This window comes from Eucalyptus grandis, chromosome 4 (assembly GCF_016545825.1).
Source record: "Eucalyptus grandis isolate ANBG69807.140 chromosome 4, ASM1654582v1, whole genome shotgun sequence".
In the NCBI taxonomy this organism is placed as follows: domain Eukaryota; kingdom Viridiplantae; phylum Streptophyta; class Magnoliopsida; order Myrtales; family Myrtaceae; genus Eucalyptus; species Eucalyptus grandis.
The window spans coordinates 30,891,900-30,916,401 of record NC_052615.1 but is presented as its reverse complement, the minus strand read 5'-3'; the positions used below and the strand labels follow the sequence as shown (position 1 = coordinate 30,916,401).

The 24,502-nt window shown below is 40.2% G+C and overlaps 2 protein-coding genes and 1 pseudogene across 3 annotated transcripts; 1 reads left to right on the top strand and 2 right to left on the bottom strand.

Moving 5' to 3' along the window:
* Positions 1-1,025: 1,025 nt before the first annotated feature.
* LOC104430163 lies at positions 1,026-2,144 on the bottom strand (annotated as a pseudogene).
* A 3,854-nt stretch (positions 2,145-5,998) lies between these two features.
* Positions 5,999-22,841, top strand: LOC104441799 (ribosomal RNA processing protein 36 homolog). 2 transcript variants are annotated; one of them, XM_039311584.1, is made up of 11 exons: positions 5,999-6,032; positions 18,249-18,290; positions 19,262-19,413; positions 19,548-19,678; positions 19,762-19,828; positions 20,268-20,320; positions 21,298-21,352; positions 21,439-21,513; positions 21,611-21,728; positions 22,361-22,407; positions 22,512-22,841. In XM_039311584.1, the coding sequence occupies exons 3-11, from the start codon at positions 19,321-19,323 to the stop codon at positions 22,620-22,622; spliced, it is 750 nt and encodes a 249-aa protein (XP_039167518.1). In that variant the 5' UTR covers positions 5,999-6,032; positions 18,249-18,290; positions 19,262-19,320; the 3' UTR covers positions 22,623-22,841. The 2 variants fall into 2 exon arrangements, with proteins under 2 accessions (XP_039167518.1, XP_018727816.2); XM_018872271.2 differs by lacking the exon at positions 5,999-6,032 and having other exon boundaries at positions 18,238-18,290; positions 19,265-19,413.
* Positions 14,252-15,978, bottom strand: LOC104430162 (BAG family molecular chaperone regulator 1). Its single transcript, XM_010042920.3, has 4 exons — positions 15,431-15,978; positions 15,041-15,297; positions 14,804-14,950; positions 14,252-14,639 (listed from the first exon to the last, which is right to left on the bottom strand). The coding sequence occupies exons 1-4, from the start codon at positions 15,663-15,665 to the stop codon at positions 14,439-14,441; spliced, it is 840 nt and encodes a 279-aa protein (XP_010041222.1). The 5' UTR covers positions 15,666-15,978; the 3' UTR covers positions 14,252-14,438.
* Positions 22,842-24,502: the final 1,661 nt, after the last annotated feature.

Below are 24,502 nucleotides of genomic sequence, written 5' to 3'. Positions count from 1 at the left end.
GCGAGTGAATCATTGTTGCGAGATGATGCTCGCGTTGTTTAGCGTGAATAATGTGTCCGAGAAGGACCTAGCACATTTCCGAGCGTTATAAAATTTTTCTATTAGACCAAATGTATAGGGTAATCTAATCGATGGAAAATCTTCTATTAGAATAAGCATATGTTTTTTCTTTTAAAAAAATAGGACTCACTTTTAATAATCTAGATATGTGATTGGGCTGATCTAGTAAAGAGCGTGTGGATTTATCCTCGCTAGAAGCGCCGAACGTGAGAGGTCTTATAGCGAAACTCCTGTCTAAAGAGTTAGCATCCTCAAGACTTGGAAAACACATGGAGAACTGTTAGCCTTGGCGACGAAGTTAGGCCCGGCTCTAATTGACCCGCATCCGCTCGTTAATTACCTCTGATTGATAGGTAAGACGAAGCCCAAACGAAATCATTTGAAAATTTACATGCGCGTTTGGGCTTCCATTTTCACGTAACCAGCACTCGTGCAAACCCGAAATGACAGGGAAATAGATAGAGCCACTTGGAAATCTGTCTTAAATGGAGGTACACTTGTTTTTGCGAATATGTCAGCTGTTAAAATAGATAGAGCCACTTGGGCAAGCAATGGAGGCATGGAAATAGCGGCTTCCGTTGATATTTGCTTAGAGTCGCAGTACATTCATGTCGAGACAGTTTTCATATGAACAGAGACATTTGATGAAAAACAGAGCATGTAAACCCCCTAATGACGTTCATTAGGGGGTTACAGACAAAGAAAATGATTTTGCAGATAAGCGGGTGTAGTAGTAATACAACAACTACGTTCCTATCAGTACCAGTGGAGGAAAGGTTACAGACAAATGAAATTCACATAAAACGTGCTTCACCACACCCAAAGCCACAAACTAGCGCCCAATCACTAATAATGCTTTAGCTCGCGATGAACACGAACGGGATTACCAGCATTAGGACGCAGGCAACAGAAATTGGCCAAGGCGAGCCACTAAGAAGAACGGACATCAGGAGACCACATTCAATTCATCCAAGAGCAACAGCTATACTGGCAAAGGCAAGTCGGAAATTTAGATCATCATCTTGCCTTCCCATTCTGAACATAAATCTTCGACGGATGGTTTTAATAGCTGTGCAGATAAGCAAGATGCATGGTGCTCTGGAATTATTGGCCAAACCTATGGAGCTTTCCCTATCGTCGATAAGTTGACGCAAGTCCTGCGCAAGCGAATCAAGACCTTCGTTGATTTGAGCTACGAGCTCTAATGCATTCAACAGATACCCGCATAGCAAGATCATGATCTCGTACCACCACCACTCAAGGCAGACTGAGATGCAGCTAGGGACCGCCAAGTCCACGAGGGACTTGAACGCCTTGAGGCATTCTGACGAGAACCCGCCCCACGTCTTCTCATGCACGCCGGATATTAGTATGTAAAGGATCAGCGATGCCACGAGATTGATATTGGTCAATACGGCAGCCATCGCAACGCCTTTGATCCCGAGGCCGAGCACATTGACGAGGAGGTAATTGATAAGGACGTGGAGGATGATAGCCTGAGCAGCGCAGAAGGTGAGCGGCATTGTAATGGACTGTGAGCGGAGGTATATGCGCAGTGGGTGCAAGAGCGACTGCACGGCAAGGTCAGGGAGCGAGCAGAGGATGTACAGCTGAGCTTGAGACGAGATGTCATCTTGTTGCCCAAAATACAGGAGGATTGGCTTCATGTTGAGTCACAGGACAGAGATGGGGATTGAAGTTAGGAGGAGCAAAAGGATAGTCCTCTGCATGGTGAGGCCAAGAACCTTGTACCGGCCAGCCCCGTAGGCCTGGCCACAGATGGGCTCCATACCCATGGCGAGGCCAGAGAGGACAGAGTAGCCCGTGATGTTGGCAAAGCCGATGGCAAGGGACCTGCCGGCGAGGGCGAGGTCGCCGAGGCGGCCGAGGAAGAGCATTGAGATGGCCGAGCGGGCGTAGATCAGGAGGCCGGTCAAGACCATCGGGACGGCTATCGCAGACAAGGACCGGCCCTCATTGAGCAGGAGGCCGAGGCTGGTCTTGCTGGGATCCTCGGCACTAGGATCTTCTTGATCCCTCCGCCGCGGTGATGTCGAGTCTTTGGGGACCGGGGATGCCAACATGGCGGGCTCGCCTTAATCTGATTTGGTCGGAAATGAGGAATGTTTGTCTGCTGAGGGACAGCGGGTGAAGGAGGAGGAAGGATTGTATGTCTGTATGTGTATGCGAGAGAGAGAGAGAGAGAGTCCTCGGGATGGTGAGAGAGCGAGGCCAGATTTATACAGCAGGAAAATTCATTTTTCGGAAATTCGTAAATGGCATAATTATGACTTTTCTAATTACAAAACTCCAAGAGAAGAAAAAAAAAAAGGCAATTTGACAGGATCAAAAGGTATCCCAGTCCACACTGAAATTCCTTTCAGACGTTTTGACCGCCCATGTCACCCCGTCGTCTTCTTGAAAAAAAAGAGTAAGTATTTCGGAACAGATTGACTTCTTTTTATTTATCAATGCACCCTTCTAATTCCATTCGCGCACTGAAGTCATGAAGAACGTTTCGAAGGCCACACAGCCACTTCCACATGTTCCGCATATTTAAGAATTTCTGGGGCTGTTTTTGCTGTAGATGCCGGGACCATATACTCACGAGCGAGGCCAGATTTATAAAGCAGGAACATTTATTTTTCGGAAATTCGTAAATGGCATAATTATGACTTTTCTAATTACAAAACTCCAACCACTGGGATTCGCCCCAGTAGCCACCCTTCCAACATGAAAGAGGGAGGTGAGGGGTTCAAATCCCCACATTCTCAAGGGGGGATGGGGTGGGGACGCGTAAGTTTCAGGAGTGGGTTTCGACTCCCACGCCGCCCTGCAAGAGGCAGGGCAAAAGTCTGAGGGTGAGTGTAGAGTAGAAATAGAGTAGGACTGACAAAAAAAAAAAAATTACAAAACTCCAAGAGAAAAAGAAAAAGGCAATTTGACAGGACCAACAAGGTACCCCAGTCCACACTGAAATTCCTTTCAGACGTTTAGACCGGCCACGTCACCCCGTCTTCTTCTTGAAAAAAAAAAGAGTAAGTATTTCGGAACAAATTGACTTCTTTTTATTTATTTTCATTTATCAATGCACCCTTCTAATTCCATTTGCACATTGAAGTCATGAAGAACGTTGTCGAAGGCCACACAACCACTTCCACATGTTCCGCATATTTAAGAATTTCTGGGGCTGTTTTTGCTGTTGATGCCGGGACCATATACTCACGAGCGAGGCCAGATTTATAAAGCAGGAACATTTATTTTTCGAAAATTCGCAAATGGCATAATTATGACTTTTCTAATTACAAAACTCCAACCACTGGGATTCGCCCCAGTGGCCACCCTTCCAACATGGAAGGGGGAGGTGAGGGGTTCAAATCCCCACCTTCTCAAGGGGATGGGGTGGGGACGCGTAAGTTTTAGGAGTGGGTTTCGACTCCCACGCCACCCTGCAAGAGGCAGGGCAAAAGTCTGAGAGTGAGTGTAGAGTAGGAATAGAGTAGGACTGACAAAAAAAAATTACAAAACTCCAAGAGAAAAAGAAAAAGGCAATTTGACAGGACCAACAAGGTACCCCAGTCCACACTGAAATTCCTTTTAGACGTTTAGACCGGCCACGTCACCCGGTCTTCTTCTTGAAAAAAAAAGTAAGTATTTCGGAACAGATTGACTTCTTTTTATTTATTTTCATTTATCAATGCACCCTTCTAATTCCATTCGCGCATTGAAGTCATGAAGAATGTTGTCGAAGGCCACACAGCCACTTCCACATGTTCCGCATATTTAAGAATTTCTAGGGCTGTTTTTGCTGTAGATGCCGGGACCATATACTCACGAGCGAGGCTAGATTTATAAAGCAGGAACATTTATTTTTCGGAAATTCGCAAATGGCATAATTATGACTTTTCTAATTACAAAACTCCAACCACCGGGATTCGCCCCCAGGGGATGGGGTAGCCACCCTTCCAACATGGAAGGGGGAGGTGAGGGGTTCAAATCCCCACATTCTTAAGGGGGGATGGGGTGGGGACGCGTAAGTTTCAGGAGTGGGTTTCGACTCTCACGCCGCCCTGCAAGAGGCAGGGCAAAAGTCTGAGGGTGAGTGTAGAGTAGGAATAGAGTAGCACTGACAAAAAAAAAAAATTACAAAACTCCAAGAGAAAAAGAAAAAGGCAATTTGACAGACCAACAAGGTACCCAAGGTATCCCACACTGAAATTCCTTTCGACGTTTAGACCGGCCACGTCACCCGTCTTCTTCTTGAAAAAAAAAAGTAAGTATTTCGGAACAGATTGACTTCTTTTTATTTATTTTCATTTATCAATGCACCCTTCTAATTCCATTCGCGCATTAAAGTCATGAAGAACGTTGTCAAAGGCCACACAGCCACTTCCACATGTTCCGCATATTTAAGAATTTCTAGGGCTGTTTTTGCTGTAGATGCCGGGACCATATACTCACGAGCGAGGCCAGATTTATAAAGCAGGAACATTTATTTTTCGGAAATTCGCAAATGGCATAATTATGACTTTTCTAATTACAAAACTCCAACCACTGGGATTCGCCCCAGTAGCCACCCTTCCAACATGAAAGGGGGAGGTGAGGGGTTCAAATCCCCACCTTCTCAAGGGGGATGGGGTGGGGACGCGTAAGTTTCAGGAGTGGGTTTCGACTCCCACGCCGCCCTGCAAGAGGCAGAGCAAAAGTCTGAGGGTGAGTGTAGAGTAGGAATAGAGTAGGACTGACAAAAAAAAAATTTACAAAACTCCAAGAGAAAAAGAAAAAGGCAATTTGACAAGACCAACAAGGTACCCCAGTCCACACTGAAATTCCTTTCAGACGTTTAGACCGGCCACGTCACCCGGTCTTCTTCTTGAAAAAAAAAGTAAGTATTTCGGAACAAATTGACTTCTTTTTATTTATTTTCATTTATCAATGCACCCTTCTAATTCCATTCGCGCATTGAAGTCATGAAGAACGTTGTCGAAGGCCACACAACCACTTCCACATGTTCCACATATTTAAGAATTTCTGGGGCTGTTTTTGCTGTAGATGCCGGGACCATATACTCACGAGCGAGGCCAGATTTATAAAGCAGGAACATTTATTTTTCGGAAATTCGCAAATGGCATAATTATGACTTTTCTAATTACAAAACTCCAACCACTGGGATTCGTCCCAGTGGCCACCCTTCCAACATGGAAGGGGGAGGTGAGGGGTTCAAATCCCCACATTCTCAAGGGGGATGGGGTGGGGACGCGTTTGTAGACTAAATGCAGTAAATCGATTAGATAAATATGTTAAAGTATCCGATTTCACCATAATCACTAGATATGAATTTCAGATTGTTGTGGGTACAAGAATGATATCAAACATGTGATAGCGGAATTTCCTAATCTATTTACTATCCTATCTCTAGGTATAACAAACCTACTAAGCTTATTAATCCACTATATCTCTATGTGAATTAAAATAAACATAAGTGCATTAAAAATTATGAATATTACCGATTTACAATGAGTCTTTTGAATCACCTTATCACTGAAAGCTACACAAATAACGCGGTATATCTCTATCCACGTTTAATTCATGATTATATATTATAATGAGCAATTGCATATTATCACTTCTCAGTCTTAAACATGCACATCAGATCATTCAAGTGGTAACCAATCACTCAAAAGCATTATGCACAATAATATATAACTCACGTGAATGAAATCAATTGTAAAACATAAAAATCATGAAATTCACATCATCATGGTCAGACTACATCATAGCCCTAACAAAATAAAATTAGAACATAGTAGAAGAGTAAATAAAAATATAAATCAAACCCAACATCTTGAATAAAAAAACAAGAATTCTGTCACCATTTTTGTTTTCACTTCAAAATACTTGAAAAACTCTCAAAAGAATGAAAAACAATCTAACCAAAAACCTAACTTCTCTCTCTCTCTCTCTCTCTCTCAATGTTCTCCGATTTAGAGGATATATCCAAGCTCCAAGCAATTGCACATAAAAAAGTTAGTTGGAGATAAATCTTGATTTGAATTCCTGATTTTTTTGATTTGATATCTATCTTCCACTTTGCTTCTTGATTTGAATTCCTGATCAATTTTTTGCCATTCTTTTCCTGTTTTTTTTTTTTAAATTTTTTTTTAATTTTTTAAAATTTTTATATTCTCCATATCTCATTATTCTGCATAAACAAAGAGGGGCCCTCGCCCGGAGCGAGGAGCCCTCGCCCAATAATCATCCGGTTCTGCATAAACAAAGAAAATTCAAATAATCATAAGAAAATCTAAATATTTTCTCATAGATATTGCATTAATTGTTATCTAAAATAAGTAAAATAACTATATTTTTATAGAGTTATCAGGGACCCTTCTCTCTCTCTTCTCTCCCTTGCGTGTGTTTCTCTTTATTATGTGTGTTGAGATTCTTAGATCCAATCCCCCATCCCCTTTCTCTCATAATAGGTCTAGCTTTTTATACGTAGGGTAGCCGAGGATCTTCCAAGGAAGGAGAGCAGGTCTTTGCTCCTTTTGTAGATGCTGAATATATTATGACTTTTATCTTTTTCCTTTTTTAAATTTCACATGTGTAGAAATCAAGTTTTTTCTCCTCACCCATTGCTCGCAAATCACATTCCCAATTTAGTTAGACTAGTGGCTGGCTCAATTCCATCAAAATATTGACAGTATCTTCTTCATCTTGTCCGCCAATCGCCAAAAAACTCAAACGAGTATAATATGATTGCCCCTTGAGAAATTCATCTTTCTTAATTCAACCCTCCAATCTATATGATATTTTTTTTACCACTAACAATGTTCATGGCCTTGGCCAAATTCTCTCTCGTTGCAGGTTTAGTCCAATTCACTAAATTAAATTTTAGAACCATTAATTCAAACCCGTCTACCAGTCCAATACAAATGCAACTATAAACTAAATAGTAAATGCTTTTAAAACTATATGTTATGCAATTTAATTTTAATTTTTTGTTTAGGGGTTAAGAATTAATCCATAATTTTTAATGCAGTAAACAAATAATCAAATTATCAAAATTTAGGTATCAACAGCTGCCCCTCTTTCAAAGTGAGCTTGTAGAGGTTGCCTTCAAAAATAAATTGAGACCTAAATTTTGATCATGCACACACAATGAATGATTTTTTGTTGGAAAATGAATCTCATTTTGAAATGTCATTTATATGATGCATGAAAATGCTAATGTAAACAATAAAGGAACCTATTTGGAATGACTTACCTTTTTGGGAGGTAGAGCAATTTAAGATAATTGGTGTTACATGTCCAGAACCCGTACCTTTTACGGTCGCTTAGAATAGTAACAGGGTTTTGTAAGAAGGCCGCTTTTCTAGAACTCGTATTTTCCTACGGTCGCTTAGTATGGCTGTATTTGACTATCTAGGATCTGAACCTTTCTCCGGTCGCCTTGATGGAAAAAATTACTTTTTTAGGACCCGTACCTTTCTACAGTCGCCTATTAGAGCAATAAATATTGTCTATGACCCGTACTATTCTACGATCGCCTAAATGGAAAATCACTTTCCAAAACTCGTACCTTTCTACGGTCGCATGAATGAGAAACAGTTTTTCTAAGACCCATACATTTCTATGGTCACCTGTTAGAGTAACAAATATTGTCTAGGACCTGTACCATTCTACGGTCCCCTAAACGGGAAATCACTTTCCAGGACCCGTACCTTTCTACGGTCGTCTAAAATGAGGTTTTGCTTGACTAAGACCTGATCCTTTCTTCTATCGCCTAGCATTACAACATAGATCATCTGACCAGGACCCGAACATTTCTTCAATCGCCTAGCATTACAGCATAGATCATCTGACCAGGACTCGAACCTTTATTTAGTCGCCTTAATCAGACTAAATCTGGAAAAAAAAAATTGGGGGACAGCTCGACCAAGTCGAGTGTCGGTGCATTTGAGAGAATACTTGCACAATGACAAGTATTTAGAGTATGGGTAAAGATATATTTATCTAGTGATATCTCTAATACCTCCTAGTAAAAATAAGTTTTGGAACATCAAGGACGCATCTTGAATGTTCATGAATGTTTCTCATCTCTTAATATCATGAGGCATTTTAAAAGGAACCTGAATGTCAGGAACTCTTGAGTCTTCGAGAAAACATTACTCGTCAGACATGATTAGAGCAAAAATGCATTCACCAAAGAAATAAGCAATTAAGGCTATTCTGGAATGCACAGTTCAAAATCCACTGAAGTTTTTATCAATTCAATCAAGGTTTATACATAATGACTTTTGCATCATCCAAATTTCCACTAGAGAAAATTATCGTTCAAGACAATTTTCACTCATGACATAGATTTCCTAAGAATACTAAATGAGAGACTTTTAGTTAGGAAAGACTTTCACTCATTCTCATCTAGAAGGGCTATTTTATGAGAATCACTCCATCTCACCATCATTGTATTGACCAAGGTCCGAGTATTATTGCAAGCGATACAACCTTATCAATCTGATAGATCTTTAACATGGACCATAATGTGGGCTTAGTCGATGGCTTAATAAATGGGACTCTTTCAGTCAAGGTTATTGAAAGAACAATTCCACAATTATCTCTGGATTTACAAGTCAAGAATCCTACAAAATGAGAAAGAAATGATCTTGCCCGCACTTCTTCGAGCGATGCTTAAGACATGTGAACTCCTATGTTAATTCAAGTGCTATAATTAGAAGAGACTTTGCAAGAGACGTAATGTAGACTAGGTTCATGGGTTGAGAAACGAAAGATTATTTGGCTCAAAGATGTGTATAGGGGTTAAAGTTGATGATCATCTAGGCATTGTCATCGGTCTTCTCCTTCACTAGGGATTGTCATTATAAATGCACTATTGATCTTGACACTTTGAGTATTGCTCCATTGGGATACATTTTTTGCAATTAATAGTCATCTATTTGACACTTTTTTTTCATTTATTTTTATGGGTATTGGTCTTACTTTTACCAAGTACGTTGCTTTTTTGCCCCTAATTTTCATTCATTTTTGTCTTTACTTCTTTTTCATGGGCATTGGCCTTACTTTTACCAACCGCACTACTTTTTCATGCCCCCTAACTCTATTTTGATTTCGATTCTTACGCACAATGCACACGTCCATCAATTACACTTTGAATGACACAGGAGTCTTCATCTACCTTTTGCCTTGCCCCAATGTAGGGGATGATCACCAACTGGGTTTGAAGAAATGAAATTGCAGGCTCAAGTGGGATGTGCAAAGGATATACATATGTAGGATAGCCCTTCGTCATCCTAAGACACTTAAATTACCACATGAATTCAATGTAATAGCACGACTTAAAGAGAGCAAAAAAATTTCTTTTCATTTTCCTCACCACATGATGTTGTCTTACTTCCAATTTGCTCCGATGTGGGGTGGTTCTTGATAAGGATAATTTGAAAAAAAAATCTTCATAAGTGTATAAGAAAGTGGTTAAACAATGGATCACCTGTAGTATTTGGGATAGAGAAATGAATTGCCCCTCATCATTTCGGTTGTCGTACCTTTTGTGAGAGAACTCTTTACCTTGTGGGTATGAACCTTCCTACACTCACCTCACAAGTTTATGAGTAGAGGACTGTGTATGAGATAGGGTTTGCCTTTCATCATCCCGACTCGTCTCATTTAGTATGCTTAATCCATTCCACATCATTCATTAAATTAGTCAATCTTGATATTCTTTAGTGGAATTGGTGGACTAAACATGTAACAGTCACTATGCAAAATCTTTTTTTAAAAGAGCTCAACAACTTTAAGCATAAAAAATTGCAAACTTCAGAACAAACAATTTACCACACTAAAAATGCTTTCGTAAGTATGAAAAACATGATTTTGAGTATTCATTCAAGGAATTGTCCCTCGAAGGGATTGTCTCAGCAATGGGTGTTCTTGGATTGCCCATATCGTAAGTTAGATACTTCTTAGTTTCAATGACTTCAGCCATATAAGTTCCAAAAATAAGCATAAAACTCAAGATAGGACCTTATGAGTTATACATCAACGAAGAGTAAATATTCAAATGTCATGTGCTATATAAAGGAAAAATTCCAAATAAGGGTATTAAGTGCCCTTATTTTTTCAAATAAAGATTTGAAGTGGATATTGTTTCAAATCAGGACATGAAGTGCATATATCAGCTTTAGAAAAGGGCATGAACTAGCCAAATGTGAAGGAAAATTTTGTCTTTTTAAATTTTCCTTTTTTTCTTTCTTTTTTTTTCTTAAAAAAAAAAAACACAAGCAAGAAGGCTGGTAGGGTGACTGCAAAGGCCAGCGGGGTTGCCAACACCTGGGGGAGGGCCAACGACCCTGGCCAACCAACCCTCATTAGAGATAGGAGAGGGTGGCGACCCTTTCCCAATCTAGGTGAGGGTTGCTTGCCGTTATGTAAGTCTAATGGCCCTTGCCTTTAGTCATCTAGGGTCACCGGCCCTCCCCAGGCGCTGGTGACCCTGTTGGCCTTCACTGCCGCTCCATCAACGATGGGGCGGCTGCCGCAGCCCTCTCGCTTGTGTGTGTGTGTGTGTTTTTATTTTTATTTTTTATAATCTAATTTAATTCAATTTGTATTTGGATGAAAATACCCATGATCGAATGTGCGAGTCGACAAGGTGAAGCCCTTATTTGAAATGACCATAACTACTTTAGGCCATTCTTTAAGACCGATATGGACACTTCAAGCCATTTTTTGAAATAATGTTTACTTTAGGCCATTATTTGAGAAAATGAAAATACTTCGAGTCTTTATTTGGAATTTTCCCTATGTAAATAATGTATTAAATAAAATAAAAAAACTTTCACAAATTGAGCCAATTAACATGGGGAAAGTTATCAAAATGGTTTTAAACTTATTGCAATTTTTCCAATTCAATTCTAAACCATTTTTTTTTGTCAATTCAGTCTTAAACCTTTTTTCTGACCAATTTAGTCTAGCTTACATTGACGTGGATAAATTTTTATTAATATTTTATTTTTTTGAAAATTATTATTATTATTTATTTTTTTTCCTTTTCTTTTCTTCCCCCCCTTCTTCCTCCTCCTTCCTTCCCTCGCCGACTAGCCAGAGGCTAGTGTCACAGGTCGATAGTTTCCTTGGTTGCGAATCGACCCATGCGGTGCCTTGCGAGCAGAATTCGCCAGGCCAGCCTTCATTCTCTAGCTTTTCCAGTGAAAAATATGGCGAATAGCTCTTTTATACAAGATCGTACCACACCCAGTTTTACTCGAGTGTCTAGTCCATCAAGCGAGACGACAGTCCTCCTTAGGCTCAATAACTGGTTTCGGCCTACCCTAGCCTCATTAGGTGAGCGGCATCAGCTTCTGACTAGTTTGTGCATGGGAGGCCAACTTCGCCTTCAGAATTCCTAAGTAATATAATCCTTCTATCCTAGAACTCTTAACACTAACCGTCCTGACACCACTCCTACAGATCAGTTGTGTTCGTCCCCTCTACTTCCTCACTATTTACTTGATAACCCCAAGCACCACTCACAAGTGTCATGAGTACGGGAGGATTCATGGACCGTGACACTAGCGTTGATGAGGTCAGCACATTGGCCAATGGCAAGGCTCGCCCCCATCAGTCACTAGCAAGGGCAAGCTTTACCCAGCGACGGTGAGGCTACCCTCGCTGTGGCTGGGCAAGGCCCTGCCTGCCTTTGGCCTAGGCGAGCCTCGTTGGTCATGGATAGGTCGTGGCCTTGCCTACCTCTAGCCTAGGTAAGCCTTACTGACCATGGGCAGGTCGTGGCGTCACCCTAGTTGAGCGAGGCCAAGCCTTGTCTAGCCATTGGTAGTCCTCGCTAAAGACTGTGTGAGGTTGTGGCCTTCAACCTCGTGGCCTCCGAGAAGGGCAAGCCTCACCTAGCCACTAGCAGCCCTCGCCAAATCCAATGAGGCCATGACCTACCCATGGCTGGCGAGCCTCACCTAGGCTAGAGGTAGGCGAGGCCTTCCCTAAACATAGCGAGGGTGGCCTCGCTGTTAGTGAGCGAGGCTTGCCCTCCCTAATGGCTAGCAAAGGTGAGCCTTGCCATTGGCTGGTGAGGCCGACCTCGCCGATGCTCGCCTTTGGCTTGTCGGCCAGAGGAAGGAGGGAGGAGGAAGTAGGAGAAAAAAAAAAGGAAAGGAAAAGGAAAAAAAAATTCAAAATTCAAAAAAATAAAATATTATTAAACAATTGTCCACGTTAGTATTGGCCGGCGTCCACGTCAATGCTGGCTGGTCAAAAATGGCTGGATAGACTGAATTAGCATAATTGTAAATCCAACAATTAGATTTTAATTTGGTCAAAATCTTTCGCAAAGCATGTCTTTTTCTAATCATTGAATTGAGTCTGCCCAGGAGGCCTGCCAATACCAACACGCATCCATGTTATCACAACCCTTTGGAGGTGAAATAAAAATTCCTTGAAGGAAATTGCCAAGCGAGCACAAACGGCCCCTCTCATGAGGTGTCGCTTGCGCTTGACTCGGGTTTTTGCCAACTCTATGATCATAACTTGATTTCTTATTAATTATGAAAATTGTTCTTACTTTCGGAGCCACTACTAACCTATTAAATGTTGGTTAGGAGCCAAATAAAGCAAGGGAGGTGGATTTATTTCTATGAACAAGCAATTTGAATCTGGGGATTTGATCACACTAGAGATTTATCTAACACACAAAGCTGGTACATTTTCTCGTTTTGAAAAAAATTGTTCATGCAATCTCGTTCCTTTTTTGAAGTCTCGAGCACATATGTCTACATGTCCATCGGCAATCAAACTCATACGACAAACAAATATCAACAATCAAATAAGTAAGAGAGATGATTCCCTAAACTAAATGGTGAATATGACCATTCCTAAGATGCAATTACTGCCTAAACGCCATGCTAATTTTTTTTTTTCCTTTTTATCTTTTACGTTCATGTCCTATGATCTGGATCGGCATCAGAGCCACCATCACGAACCAGCCCGTTCTCGGGTTGAACTCGGATTCGCTCGCCCCTATTACGAGGGTTGATGTACTTGGACATATCGGGCCAGGCACAGGTCGGGCTGACAAAAGAGTAGCAGGTATAAATAGGCCATGTTTGACATATACAACTAAAATAATCTGTCTGCACCGGCCCGAGTCGTAAAAGATGTTTTTTTGTTTGGGTTAAGAAAACCAAGAAAATACATAAACAGAGCAAAAATACGGGCCGGGCCGGAAGATGGAGACACTTCTACTTGCCAGCCGAAAAGGGGTATAGAAAACGTAAAGTAGCCGCATCGTGCATCAGATAAATAAACAACGGCCAGTTAAGAAGTAGCTCATTGTCTTTTTATGAAAACAAGTTCTCCATTCATTTTGGTTGTAAGTTGCAGTCAGAACTGCTAATTTAAGTTAGATCACATGGACAATTGACTCCAAGTCTTTTTTAATTCGTACTCCTTTGTACACTGGAAAAGATTAACTGCAATAGCATCTACTCCGGATTGAATTCGTACCAATGCTCAAGATAGCTATGCCCATCGAATGGTCTGGCAATCATTGAGTGTCACTTGGATCAATTTCGAGTTTGTTCGATCATCTCATTGCATAATTCAAGTGATTTTTGATAAAGTTGGACGGAATACTGCTTGCTTTCTGGTGATCTAAGATCATTACAACCACCTACATCCCCCCAAAAGTCAACCGATCTTGCCTTCCATTGTTATCTTCTTGGCTTTAATTAAGTTCCGAAGGAACATCTTCTATCGACTCCTTTTCCTGTTGTAACCTCGCAACCACCAAGGAAACATTATCCTAAACTCTAACAAGCCTGTCTTATTCATTTGGTACCTGTTAACAGATGGCGAAAATTCAATAGAAAAAGAAATAAGCAATTAAATTATTTGTGCTGATTGAAGCACTGTACTAGACACGAACAAGCCTCGTGAAGAAGCACTCGGCTGTCCCATTCTAGTTGTGACTGGCTAACTTACAGGCTTCTAAAGAATCTCATTTGAGGTCAGCTCTTTTGTCCCTCATACCTGCCCCAGATCAAGTACAGAGAATTCAAACTGGGAAGCTTTAACTGTTCCATTACAGGTTTTATCCAAGAAATTCCTCTGCAGCCAATGATCGTTTCTCGACTTTGCGAAGCGGGATCGAATTAGACAGAACTGATTGAATCCAAAGTTTTTGATCTGTATTAATTTCAGGTACATCAACATATGAAGATGAACTACTTGATGAAACTGATAAAGAGGAAGAAGATGCATTGCATTATTGCTGAACCACTACTGTACTTGGCCTCAGATGAGTCATGAACTTCAAGGGCCACAGAGATGAGAGCTTCCAAATCTTCACATCATTCAAAGGTCTCCCACCTGGTGGTTACCACCACCGGATCGGAATTTCTTGGTGTTTGATGCGTCCCTGGTGTCAGGCCTTCAAATCTCACTCGCTTCTTCTGGGCCTGCTTCATGTTTGTTGGTTTCATGGCTTGTCCGAGCGGACTCTTCAGTTTCAGTGCATCTAGCATTTCTATGTGCTCCTGAATTTTCCTCACCTTCAATAGTTGAACAGCAAATGAGCAGAAAATTAGACCCTCGATAAATCAACGTATACTATGTTGTTCAAAATTGGGGGATGACTAGGGAGGTTTGGATGTGGGGCAGATTCCATTACCTAAAGGCAAATGACCATCGCAAGAAAAGAATTTAACAGACGTACCTGCAATCTTTTCTGTGAATTCAGTTCTCCCTGAACTACTAGTGAATCCAATTTAATGTATAGCTTCATCAAGGCATTGGTAAACTTCTCGACATCCATACTTTCGACTTTCCCACCTTCGGAAGCCACCTTTTTCAAAGCCAATACCTGTAAAATCTCACAAAAGAAGAAAAAAAAAAACCAGATGATCAGAATCTATATCTTCTGATAAGGACAATCCTTTGAATTGCAAATTACCTTCTCACTCATTCTGTCAAGTTCCGAGCTGTTTCCTTCCAATGTCTTTGAAGCCTTCTCTATCTTCACCTTCTTCAGCATCTCGAGGCAGCGTCTTTCGCGGCCTAAAACGTCCTCAACCAGAACAATTTTTGATCCGTCTTTCACTCCTGCTACATCCAGATATTGTTTCGAGCCTCTCTCTTTCTTCTTGTATATCAATTTCTGGTCCTCATGATGCAAACCCGTTGGCTCTGCCAACTTTTTCTTCAGTTCCTCTATAATCACCAAAAACAAGAGAGGAAAAGAAAACTTATTCTAAAAACAAATCCAAAACCTTTAGCTCAAGAAACCGAAGACCCTGATTTTGCATCCAAACGAAGGATTCCAGAGTGGGGAAATTTCACTCACCAAAGCTGGCCTGAGGGCTGATGAGAACCTCGTGACATGAAGGGCCATGTTTGACTTTGACTCTGATGTTGGAGGCCTGAGCTTGATTCCGGTGTTCTGCCTCAGAACTCGCCCTCGTCTGCACCAACATGCCTCCTGGCCTGACCTCCCACTCATCGCCACCTTCTCGAGCTGGATCATCGTGCCTGCCATGGACCGAGCTTCTGCTGCTCCTTCTCTCGACCCGCGAAGACATCCTTGCGGTGCGCTCTACGTTAAGACGGTGAATGCTCCTGGAAAGAGTTTGGTCAAAGGATGATTACAGGAGAAGAAAGAAACTCCGGGCAATCATGAGATTCGATGGAATTCGATGGAAATGAAGGAATCCCAGTTGTCAGAAGCTGGTTGAGAAGAACGTGGCGTGAGAAGGCGCACCGTCCAATCGCAGGAAAGTTAAAAAGGGCATAGCTTGAAAGCGAAAGGTAATCATATCATATGCCTAGGTAAGGATCATTGGAACGTGAAAGATGATGATAACTAAGCAAACTCTCATCCATTTGTCAATCGATCTTGATAGAGAAAGAGAGAGAGAGAGAGAGAGAGAGAGAGAGTTGAGAAACGCACTAGACATATGTTTGGCAAAAGATCCAAGATTTTTAGAAAGAGTTTTGTTAGCACAACAGCAATTTTAGAAAGATGAGCAAATTAGAGATTGTTTGATTCACTTAAAGAAATAAATCCAAGGAAATTATTCAAGCCAAAACCAGCCGTGGGATATAAATTGCAATTTTTTAGGCAATTCATATTATTCCAAAATTAATTGTATTCTATAACATTTTGCTTTTGATATATAAATTAAAATAATATGATCGCAAAATTTAGTGTGTTTTCGTATTGTGTTGAATTTTCTAAAAAGAAAACTGAATTTTGGAAATTATAAATAAATAAAAAGGATGATAATATCACGTGTAACTTATTTACACCAATTGCTATATAAGTTTTCCAATAGAGTTTCAAGTCGTAGATGAAGAAAAGTAGAGAGGAAAAGCTCGGGGCGCTGTTTTGTTGCATTCGCCAAAAGTGCAAGATAAAAAATAGTTCAATTAAGTCAAATCGGTTGCCCAACAATGATGGCTTATATGTCCCTTTTCACCAAAACAAAAAGGGAAAAATTATTGAAAATAAGTAACTGAAAAAAAAAAAAAAAAAACGCCTATATCCCTTAGGACAAATTAGTCAAAAAAATATTTTAATTATCAAAAATAATTTATGCCTAAACATCTTCATTGAGAATAAAAAATAATAATATATGTTAATTAAATTTTAGACAAAATAAATAAAAAAATTGAAATATATATCTTTTTTAAAGAGAATCGATTGACTAATAACACCATTGCTCTTTATCTTCTGACTGAAAAAAGGGGCACTATTCCTCTTTCAAGAGAAACGGTGCCATATCCTATCCATCACTAATATTTCAATGAAATCAGGTAACCCTTTCGTCCGGCGAACAAAAAATCTTAGTTGGGATTTGCTCAAATCCCATTAAATAAGGTCCTTATATATTATACAAAAAGCAAGGGAAAAATTAATTCATAGAAAATTGAATACTATACTATGTGATAATCACACATATGAAAATAGTATCACTAAAAAAAGATTGCCAAAGTTATTAAAAAATAGGAACTAAATTTCCAAAACAGAAAATTACCCTAGAATTTATTGTTTCTTACGCTAATAAAGATATTATTGTACATTAGGGCTTCTCATTCTTTGTGCCTGGTTAAGTTAGTTTGAAAAGGGCTTTTCGTTGTTTTGGATAAACTGACCTAACATATAAATATGTATGTATATAATTTTTATTTTATTTTATGTTTTAAAATCCTAATCCTTTAATTGTTTTTCTTATTGCTTAGTTACTTGAATCTCTCTTGTTTCACTCGTGACCCTCTCAGCCATAGGCCCGCAGCCCTCCCCCTCGATCCGCCGCCGCGAGCAACGCTCCACCACTCGCAGCGCCGGAAGCCATCGACTCTCTAAGCTGCTGCATCTCACCTCGCCGTCATCGTCTTGAGCAGCACTCCGAAAATTGCAGTGCCGCTCACCGTTTTTCCCCTCTAGCGACCCCCGTCTCTCCCCGTCTCTATGTTAAGCCTGCCGACGGTGCATCAGCAGCAAGCTCGAGCATTTTATAAAAGGTCTCATCGGCAACTGGCGCTCCATTTCTTTGTTGCTCTTTTAAAGTCTTCTGATTATTATTTTAATTGTCCAATCCGATTTTTTGTATTCCTCAGTGAAATTGCACGTGCAGCCACCTTGGGACAATGCGACCCAAAAAAATAAAAGCCTACGTCATAGCCAGTTCCATGGACCCACCATAAAACTCAAGGAATGCCAAAAAAGCCCGGCCTGACCCAAAAATTTGGAGTATTTTGGGCTGGCCCTCAGTTTCTCTTGAGCCGGCCCAACTCGATTCGATTTTTAAGTTGTGTCGGATCAGACAAAGCACACGACCTTTATGATTAGAGTCGGGTAACATTGAAACCCGGACCGACCTGTCCCACTGACACCTCCACCAAACACTGGTCCGATTCTCCGAATGGGTTCAAGAACCGGGGGGCGGTTCAATTTCTACTTCTTGGTCATGAAACCGATCGCTCCTAAACAATAGTTAAAAATTTCAATATTTTAATCTGCATTTAGGCACAATTTGAAACGGGCTTGTCAATGGATCGGGTCCAAATTCATGTCGGGCCTGACCCGATAAATGTACTAAACAAGCCCTAATAATCAGATTGGCGGCTCCTGAATTCCGGTACAGAGGCATCTCTCTCTCTCTCCTTCGTCTTCATCGTCGTCGCGCCGAAGCTCGAAGTTCCAGGTTGGTGTTCTGCTTCGCTTTTCCTCGTACTCGTCGACGATATGCTGCTAGTACGAGGTCGTAAGCTGCTGAATTGTCAATGGATTCATGTGAGGAGGAGTGGGATATCTCTCAGTTAGTGCGGGCGGGGGGGCTTTCTAGTCGCTCTTCGTACTGCCCTCTCGTCTCGGGGATGTTGGAATTAAGCGGCATTGGGTTCGCGTCGACGTTGGTTTCCTGAATTGTTGCTCATCGAGAAGATGTAGCGACCGATCATCGAGACGAAACGAGGCGTTTTCAGCTGTGTGCGTAGCTGGTTTTCAGGGGCTTTGTGGAATTTGTCATTCAGGGAAAAAAAAAAAAAAAACCTGTCGATTGTGCTGGGGTCAATAAAAAGAAAAATCGAAACACGAAACAATGTGTTAAAGCGCAAAGATTATGCTTTTCACTGAAAAAAGAGACTTTTTTTAATGCACCATGAAAGTTTGTCGACCTGTGTGAAGGGGGCTTGTGCCTTTGTTTGAGTTCATCGTTCATTTCCCAATGAAAAGTCATGGGTCAGTGATATGTTTCGTCGTTACCTAATACTGTGGTCATATTTGCCGCATCTTTTGATCGACTACAGGAAACCATCAAGTGGGACATCGTATGATAATGAGGCTAGTAGTTATGGAAAGACACCTGCATATTGAAACTACAAGGATTTACTGATTACGTTGGTCTTATTTTTAGGGTCAGAAGAAATTACCTTGCCTTAAGGCTTTGAGCCTGTATGTAGATATTTGTCCAAAATTTAAGTGCAGCCTTCTGATCTTTTTAGAAATCATGTTGTTTTGCTATTGTGATTCCGATCTTATTGTAATTGTTGGATGGCGATAGGGTAAAATGTCAGATAAGTGAGCTACTGGCTAATCAACTTCAGATTATTAAAACTTCATTTGTCATGACATAATCTTCAATGGGTTAATACGGTTACTCTATGTCTGTTGTAGAAGCCTTACATTAGTGCCTGTGGCTCGAATTATTGGGGAAAACCAGTGAAAAGACTGAAATGAGGAAGCCTAGCCGTGATGATAGAGCGGCGACTTCAAGCAAAACAAAGTTCGATGATAGTGAAGAAAGCGAATTGTCTACCTCAGAAGATGTTAGTAAGCCGAAATGACTGCCTGCGCATGTGTGATAATACATATATGAAGTAACTGTTAATTCTGGGTGAATCTTCTTCTGTTTTTTTCAATCTTAAGGAGCTAGGAAATAAATTGCTTTCAATTTTATCAGGAGGGGGAGATAGAGCGTGAGTTGGCAGATGTCACATTTGAGGAATTGCAGAAGGCTCGATCTGATGGTTCTCATTCGGTGTACAAAAAACCCAATGAAGAGAAAAAGCCCAAGAGGGCTAACAAAAATAGGTATTTCTAGTATATGGAGTGTTTTGTGTTATGTTTGTGTGCATCGAGTGTATCACAGATGTTGACTCAAGTTTTTTTTTCAGGCCAATGGAAGCTAGTTGGAAAAAGCCTGTCGGGAGATTTAGAGAGGTCATACAGGCTCCTAAGAAGGTCAGCTTTTGTTCTTTGTCATCATTGTATATTGCATTAAGCTATGTCCTTGCTACTCATTTGTTGAGATGCTTATGAATTGTTTTAATGCATTCGCTCCCGCAGCCCTTTAATACCAATCCTGATATAGTTGCTAATTCTTTATGGCTTAAGTTCGTCTCCTTTATGATTTCCTTTTGGTTTTTGTGCCATCTTCTTATTAACCTCATGCATTTGCTTTTTGTGGTTTCATGATCTTAGCTTTTGGGTCGTCTAAATGAGCATTTATCACCTAGTAGCTACACTCACATTACACGGAGGGGTTGATAGAACATTTTGAGCTTTTATAGCTTTAAGTTTATAGTCTTTCTTGCAATGCTGATGTATAGTTTGTTCTTGTGTATGTTAGTTTATGCAGTCGTTCATGCTATTTGACTAGGTTAAATTATGTTATTTTCAGGTTGCACGGGATCCTCGTTTTGAATCTCTATGTGGTACATTGAATGTGGAGGGGTAAGCCTGCATTACCTCGTTTCCTCTTTTGCTGTGTTACATGAAGCTTGTTCCTCAAATTAGAGGATTTTATTTTGCTTATCCAGTGATCTTGTAGAAACGCATCTTGCTGTTAATAAGGTCATCATAACTCATTGATTCATTCATCTGCATCAATGACCATAGTTTGCCAGGAATTGTTTTGGTTTTGATAAGCAAGAATACTTGAATTATTTGCTTATTTTGTTACTGTTGACCACCCAGTTGGTGTGGATTATTATGCTGTTTCTTCACATTCGATATTAAATCCTACATTTTTCATATGATTCAGTTGCTATTTTGCACCATCCTTTACGGGTGTTTTTCGTTGGGTCTATGATTGATGTCGAATGTGATGAAGCATAAAAGCAGAACTGATTGATTGCCTAATTGCAGCGTGGAATGAACTTGTGGATGGTTTACAATATTGTTATGACTTAGCTTGGGACTGAAAAGGATTCTTGCAGGACGGCATATAGAGGAAATTAAATCTATCTTTGTGAGACAAATTATTGCTATAGATGCATTCTGAACAAGGTCACTTGGTGTCGTCTGATACATATGCTTAGACTTTCTTCTGGGGCTGAATCATGTAGTGGATGCATTTCCAGAGTTCAAGGAAGTCACATATGTGATCCTTAGTGAGAAAATACCAATCCTTTTTTGCATAATTAACAAGCAATGGAATTTTTATACAAAGATGTAGCAGGATCGCCCTATTTCTTGTTTTAGTTTCTGTAAAAAACGTAAGAATTAGAAAAATTTGAATAATTTTTAGTTGCAACTCAAGTACGTCTGTCATGTAGAATTTGAAATAGACTCTATACTCTGTCCCAACGATCTTACGATCATATTCATATGTCATGCTTTCATTAGTATTGGCCATCTTACTTTCTCAGTGCTTTATATTGCTTTGAGTAATGCTATATAATATCTTCACAAGCATTTCTGTGCTATAGGTTCAAGAAGAGATATGGTTTTCTTTATGAGAATGAGCTTCCTGCAGAAAGAAAGGTAGAATTTAACAGACATTTTAGATGAAATTGTCAGTTGTGTGATGTCTTTATTTCATCTGATAAACTGGCCCTCTGGACATGCAGGAATTACAGAAGCAGTTAAAGAAATCAAATGACCCAGATGTCATTGATGAATTGAAAAGTCGAATTGGCTGGATCGTGAGTCCTTTCTTAAATGCGGAAATATAATGTTGCAGTAATACCATTTTCTGGTGCACCCTGTTTATTCTTTTCCCTTCATATGCTGAACTAACAGGACAAGCAATTGAAGTCAGAGACAGGAAAGCAAACAGAGGCTGCAATTCTTGCTGAGCACAAAAAGAAAGAGAGAGAAGCTGCAAAGCAAGGGAAAAAACCATTTTACCTTAAAAAATGTAGGTCTTCAGACTCTCTCATGATCTGTGTGCAGATTTGCCCCCTTATGACAGGGAATTTTGTGTCTGGAATTAGGGAAGGCGTGATATTATTGTTAATGTTGACTATCAAGCTGATTCAGGTTCAACACGCCTTAAAATGAGTACACAAGGCTGGTTCTTTGGGAAATTCTCTTGCAGATTAACTGTCCCCTCCATGTCCTTGGAAAGTTTAATCGGAGCGCGTATTAATGTTGGTTAAAATGCCCATGGTGATGCTTTGAGATACATAACAGTGTTGTGAGCTACTTCATTGATGATTGCATTGGAGGAAGATGCACAATGGTGCCGGAAGGTGGCACAAAGGGTCCATAAAATCGTGGGGGTGATGGAGGCTAGTGGTTTAGGTTCACAATGACGTTGACGGGGGGACACATGCACATAAAAATAGTACCCTGAATATGTAGCATCATCATCTTTCTTTTGTCCAAAAAGGCACATCATCTTGTTGTCCTTCGTGGATGTGGTCATTCTCATGCTATACATGCTTTTAAAACTAGATTGTCAGCGTGTGTCTTTGGATCTTGCTACGTATGTGGTTAGTTCTAGATCTGAATATATATCAGGATTTTGAATTTGTCTGATTCTTGCAGCGGAGATTCGTAAAAGAAGGCTTATTGAGAAGTATAATAGTCTCAAGGTATTATTTTTTTTCCCTGTCCTCAAAAGATTATCCTTCTTGCTTTGAGGTCATAACTGGTACATTGACTTGCAGCTATTAACATTTTTTGATGATATGATCAGGCATCTGGAAAGGTGGACGCCTTTATGGAGAAAAAGAGAAGGAAAAATGCTGCAAAAGAGCACAGATATGTGCCTTATCGCAGATCCAGCAATACCCCCCAAGAAAGCTAACGTTTGCAAGTTTATCTGCTTACTTTTATGTCATTGGTTTAGTTTCAAGTGGTTGCTGGCCCAACAGTTGTCTGGAGCGTTGTTTTTTCTTTTCCTTTTTTCCCCCTTTTGCCCCGTTTCGAGCATCTCGTGCTTGGAGGCATCGTCATTTGAAAGCTGTAGCGTGAGATTTTGTAGAGGATATGTTATTTATAAATTGTTTTCATTGATACAGAATAAGTTTACCCATGTACTGGTTGAAAATGTGATGTAAGCAGTCCCCCGAAAACAGCAAACGTCAAAAGAAGAAACCAAAATCCTCCATGCGCACAACGTGGTCCAAGTGGGGGCGTAGGCTTTAACTAGACCGTATTTTTCCAGCAAAGAGGAAAGAGTGGACGGCTTGCCGTTCGTGTTAGGTGAGTAATTAATCAATTAAGAAAGTGATGCGTTAGGTTTAGTGGAGCCAGTGAAGTTACAATTTGGATCTTATCTTTACTGAAAAAAAGCATATGTTACTTTGAAACCTTGTCGTTTTTGTCGATATTGGACAATGAATTGATGCGTTTAGAGAAATTACCGACTTCCTTGTCTAAGTTTATTGAATTCAATAGAGTGCCTCATAAAACAATGACATCTACGGAAAGAGAGAGTGCAACCGCCGAACAGTTAAGGAAGAAATGTGTCAAAAGTTGGGAAGAATCTCCTGTTCGTAGCGAGGACATGCACGCTGTGAACAGTTTGGACATGTGGAACCAAAACAGAACGGGAAATTTCCTTGTTTCGATTGCTACCTGGTAGGGCAAATTGCTTTGAATCATGTAGGGTATTAGTACCTGCATTTAGATGTTCTATTTCATAGCAAAAAGACCAAATCAGAGAGAGTTTTGTCAAATATATACATATATCATGTGAAGCGCAACCTAAAGCATATATGCATATTTTTTGTTCATTTAGAGCATTAGAATCATCGAGATCAGTCAAATGAGTATTCCAAATGAGAGATGGTCTATCATGGGATCTCAGGTTCTTAGCATACTTTGGAGGCCATATACAAGCAAACATCGGCGAGTTCTTAGGTTAAATTTTTTTGCCTTGTGTCGAGGTCAAATTTTCAGTTCTTTTTATCGATCATTGAATACTTTCGAGAGAAAACACAGGATGGACCTCGAACTTACTTGCTTCGTCATGAATGGCATTATCCCTAAGCTTATGGTATACGCTCATATCACATCGCAGCTTACTACTCTCGACAATCAAACAAAAAAGCTGTCTATTCTTGCGTGTTTAGCAACAAAAACATGCACGCCTAGTTCAGATACATGAACATTTGATTGCTTCGATGACTCCAAATCAGCACGCTACATGATATCATCTTCACACCCTCTCTCTCTCTCTCTCTCTCTCTGTGGACAATACTCTTCTTGTTCATGTGGACTAAAAGTACAGAACCGACAACATATTTCAAGCTGATTGGGCCTGGGAAATTGCTTGGAAGGTTCCTACATATTCATCCCAATTGTCATATCCATTGTTTAAGCAGCCTGTCAAAGTGGATGTTACACCTAATATCATTAAATTGAAGAATTTCTCCTCTTCATTTGTCTGGTTTGGCCCGCAAAATGTTTCTCTCTCACTTCCAAACAAACATTTTCGCCGCCCTTCTTCACAAGCATTATCAATGACCAGTTCTCAATTTTCAGGGTGGTTTTAAAAATACTGATGAAGCAAATTTTGGGGATTCCAAATAGAGTAATGATCATTAAACAATTGTTCTTTAAACGTCGAGGTAGGCGTTTGAGAATAATATAATATCTCCGGAACAGTAGCACGTTGCAGAAGCGTTAGCTTGTGCAATGCAGACATGCATTTGACTGGTACAACAATTTTATTGACAAAAG

What these genes read in the sequence shown, in the direction of transcription:
- LOC104441799 (XM_039311584.1), top strand. Translation starts at nt 19,321, where the DNA reads ATGAGGAAGCCTAGCCGTGATGATAGAGCGGCGACTTCAAGCAAAACA. An exon ending in AAGAGGGCTAACAAAAATAG is followed by an intron (nt 19,679 to 19,761) that starts GTATTTCTAGTA and finishes TTTTTTTTTCAG; the next exon opens with GCCAATGGAAGCTAGTTGGA. An exon ending in AAAGTCGAATTGGCTGGATC is followed by an intron (nt 21,514 to 21,610) that starts GTGAGTCCTTTC and finishes CTGAACTAACAG; the next exon opens with GACAAGCAATTGAAGTCAGA.
- LOC104430162 (XM_010042920.3), bottom strand. Translation starts at nt 15,665, where the DNA reads ATGTCTTCGCGGGTCGAGAGAAGGAGCAGCAGAAGCTCGGTCCATGGC. An exon ending in CAGCCCTCAGGCCAGCTTTG is followed by an intron (nt 15,298 to 15,430) that starts GTGAGTGAAATT and finishes TGGTGATTATAG; the next exon opens with AGGAACTGAAGAAAAAGTTG. An exon ending in TTGACAGAATGAGTGAGAAG is followed by an intron (nt 14,951 to 15,040) that starts GTAATTTGCAAT and finishes GAGATTTTACAG; the next exon opens with GTATTGGCTTTGAAAAAGGT.